The sequence below is a fragment of the Cricetulus griseus genome, chromosome 5, assembly GCF_003668045.3.
Source record: "Cricetulus griseus strain 17A/GY chromosome 5, alternate assembly CriGri-PICRH-1.0, whole genome shotgun sequence".
NCBI classification, from domain to species: Eukaryota; Metazoa; Chordata; class Mammalia; order Rodentia; family Cricetidae; genus Cricetulus; species Cricetulus griseus.
The window spans coordinates 180,006,412-180,010,345 of record NC_048598.1 but is presented as its reverse complement, the minus strand read 5'-3'; the positions used below and the strand labels follow the sequence as shown (position 1 = coordinate 180,010,345).

Sequence of the window (3,934 nt, the reverse complement as noted above, 5' to 3'; positions counted from 1 at the left end):
TAACTATTACTTATGTCATGAAAGACAAAAATTCTTGACTCAGGGGATATCATACCACTTCTCCAAAATGTTAGGAACAACACGCAATCATCTTGTGCTTTTGTAAGATCCTACAAGAACAATGAAAAACCAGACAACCCCAAGATGAGACACATTACACATAAGGTTTGAAAAATATTCTCAACAACAGGGCAACATGGACAAGCAGGACACAGCACACATAGTGGAGGCTGCCCATCAGAACCTACATAGGAGGCGGCACCCCAGTGTTTAGACCTGACTCCATGGTTACCACTCACAGCACAGAGTGTGCACACAGGAGTGAGGGATGAGATGTATGGGCTGTCGACTGAGAAAGAAGAGGTGGATGATGTCTGGGAGCTACTGAACAGGTTGTTTAGAGCTACTCTCTTCCCTTCTGTGGTGATTTACATCACTGAGGAGGAAAGTCCACAATCCCTTGTTCTCTGTGATGATCCTGACCACAATGCAAACTGTTCCCATTGTGCAAGCATGCCCTACTCTCCACTTCTGCCATCACTTATACTTCTCTGACATTTTATTACTTCAATTAACAGAACCCTCAAGCCTGGCTACATCCTCCTGCATTTTAAGAAGTGCTATATAAGCTTATCTACCATCCCTCACGCATGCAAGATTACTATGTAGGGACCTGCTATGCTAGTGAGCTTTGACTTGTAAAGACAAAAGAAGAGAAACATAAAAGTAAAAGAGATGTAAAGAGATACAGACACATTGAAAACAGCAGGTAGCAAGACTGGTCTCCAGGTGTGGTGTCCCCGAGTTGGCAGGTGAATACACTGAGACCGCTTACATGACAGCAAAATCAGTGTCTTGGGTCTCCTCTCAGATGAACATTTAAATGACATGCCCTAAATGTTTGTGAGTTGCTTCCTCACTAGTTGGATTTTCTGGTGAGTCAGAGTAATAACATTATCTTAAATGGCCAAGAGAAGAATTTAATTACAACCTTGATCCTTATTTCACAGCAATAAGAGGCTGAAGTTCATCTTGTGACTAAATCACATCCCAAACACTGTGCTGGAATTTACAGAGATATTCACTATTGATGTGGTGCCCTCTTCTCTCTGCAGAGCTGAGTGTGGATCTCTGATTGAACCCAAGGCCTACACAGTGTAAGTCATCCAAATTCCTGTTTATATGCAGTGGGAATCCAGAAAGGAGCAGGCAAAAATCCCTGATTATTTTGTTACCATTTCCTCTGAGAAGCACAAGTCAAATCACAGTCACATGAGGGAAGAATGGAAACCTTGCCTTGTGCCTCCTTTTATCCTCTCAGGATCCTCCCCCAATGCAAAGCAGCCTCAGGCTCAGGCTGAAAGCCCAGAACTAGTTGAGCAGCCCCATCTCCTTCTCACTGGAGCCTCCAGCAGAGCATGGCTGTCCTGGTGCTGCTCATCTTCCTGTTGACATTTCCAAGATGTTAGTGTTCAGGGTTTCAGCAGAGGGACCATGGCATGTCATTATGGGTTGTATGACTGATGGTGATGTGGTTTGTCCCCAGATGTCCTGTCTCTGGTGCAGCTGAAGGAGAAAGGACCTGGCCTGGTGGAGCCCTCTGAGACCCTGTCTCTCACCTGCACTGTCTCTTGTTTCTCATTAACCAGCTATAATGTACACTGTGTCCGCCAGCCTCCAGGAAAGGATCTGGACTGGATGGGAGGAATAGGTTATGATGGAGGCCTAACATATAATTCAGCTCTGCAATCCAGAATCAGCATCAGCAGGGACAACTCCAAGAGTCAACTTTTCTTAAAAGTGAACAATCTGAAATCTGAGGACACCGCCATGTATTACTGTGCCAGAAACACAGTGAAGAAACTCCTTGGAAGCCTGCACAAAAACTCCCGACAGAGACACTCCAGACCAGCAGGGGGCAATGAGATCCTACAGAGGCTCCCATAATCAGTATGGGGTTTCTTGGGAGCTGACAAATTCAACACTATTCAGCATGAGCATGTGTTTTTATGTCAGTACCAGTGGTTTCCTCTTCCAGCCAAGGACATCCCCCAGAGGCCACTCTATTGTCATATTCTACACAAGTTTTGTATTCACAAAAGGATCACATGGTTTTTCTCACAAGCCCTCTAAGATATCCAGGTGCTGGTTGTTATCACTTTCAATGACACATAGTTTTATACATTCCAAAAGGTAGGGATGGAGGGAAGGAGGGAGGGAAAGAGAGAGAGACAGAGACAGAGACTGAGAGAGACAGAGAGATTCCAAAAGGAATCAGGAGTTCTGAAAGATTTGATAATAAAGCAGTAAAGTTCAGTAAATAAGCTTGGGTACTTTAAAAATCTGTAATTCATCCAGTTAATTTTTCTGCATGTGATAGAGAAATCACAGTTTCCCTAAATCAATGCCATTTTCCCATGATATCTTGCAACCTGAATAAGTAATGGATTTCTTCTTCTATACAAAGAAGATCTTATGAAAGGTTAGAGTTAATAATCATGTTTGATAGACTTCTTGTTACACATTTGCATCTTGGTAAAAAAAATGGTTTTCAGGCAAAGACCTAAGGAATTATCCCACAACATGTGAAATGACAAGTTTTTCTGTGGGGGTTAACTCATAAAAATTTACCCTCTCAATGTATGTAGACCAGTATGGATTCTCATTAACTGTGGTCAATGGTCATAAACTCCTTATTTGGGATAATCCCTCTCATGTAACTATCTTCACACTTTCACTGCCCAAAAAAGGGATGGCCTACCATAATTTTGCTTTCTATTTTGATATCTATTTCTTAGAGTACACTTGATAAGAGGTCCTTGTGTTCTCCTGGTGCCTGGATGTCATTTACAAGTAGACCTCTAGGTTCTTCTGACTCAATGTAGTGTGTAAAACAGAGCTGAGGTAAACATGAGAAGGAAAGTTAGGATTGCTCATCCAGTGTAGAGAAGCAACTGGGTGTTATGATAAATCTTTCTGCCAAAACCCGCCTGAGCCCCACCTCCACGTGTGAGCTTTACGCCAGCCGCCTGCCTGAGTTAGGCTCAAATGAATACACAGAAACTTGTTTTAGGTACAATGCTGCTTGGCCAATGACTAGGATTCTCCTCTGTTAGCTCAGTCTTAATTATCATAAATCTATAGATTTTATAGGACTTATCTTATTGGATGCCTTATTGGTGTCGCTCATTGCTGGTGGCTCACTTCCTGTTGCAGGAGGAGGTGAACAGAGGAAAAAAGAATGCTTCCTGTTTCTCCTTCTTGAAATATGAGTCTCCTTGCTATGTCACTTCCTGCCTGGATCACCACTTCTCTACTACATTTCCCAGAATCCTCTTTGACTCATACTCCCATCAAACTTGCTGTCTCATTGGCAAAACAGCATTTTATTTAACAACAAATAAGATAAACATACACAGAAGTACTTCTCCCATCGCCTGGGGATTTATGTGCATTTCCTGACACATGAAATAGGCAGCTCATAATCACCATGAGACTTAAACTGCCCAAGCATATACACATAAATAAAATTAAGGCATTTCTGTGCCTTTTTCTCATCAAGCAATTGGAAGTATTCAAATTTAAGAGTTCTTGTGTAGTATATATGAGGCCTTGATTCAAATATCAACATTTCAAAACACATACCTCATTTTGACTAATAAATACTGTGCTTGTAATGTCATTACTCACTCTTAAAGGTTATTAATAGGTTACTACTAATTAAAGAGTACCCAAGACATCAGTATTGTTTTTCTTCTCAAGAACAATTCATGTCTGTCACTTATCTGAGTCAGTAGGGTTAACAGATATCTCAGGGAATACATAGTTGAGAGGTGATATCCTCATGAACAGACATCTTTTGCCTTCCATCCTGTGATTGGGCTCCTTCATCTTGAGCAAACATAGGAGTTGCAAAATGTTTCATGAATCTTAC

General features: G+C 41.7%; 1 gene segment (V, D, J or C); it reads left to right on the top strand.

Moving 5' to 3' along the window:
• The first annotated feature begins 1,418 nt into the window (after positions 1-1,418).
• LOC113838504 lies at positions 1,419-1,947 on the top strand. The segment is given in 2 exon segments: positions 1,419-1,464; positions 1,547-1,947. Coding segments are annotated over 2 exon segments (447 nt in total).
• The last annotated feature ends 1,987 nt before the right edge of the window (positions 1,948-3,934 follow it).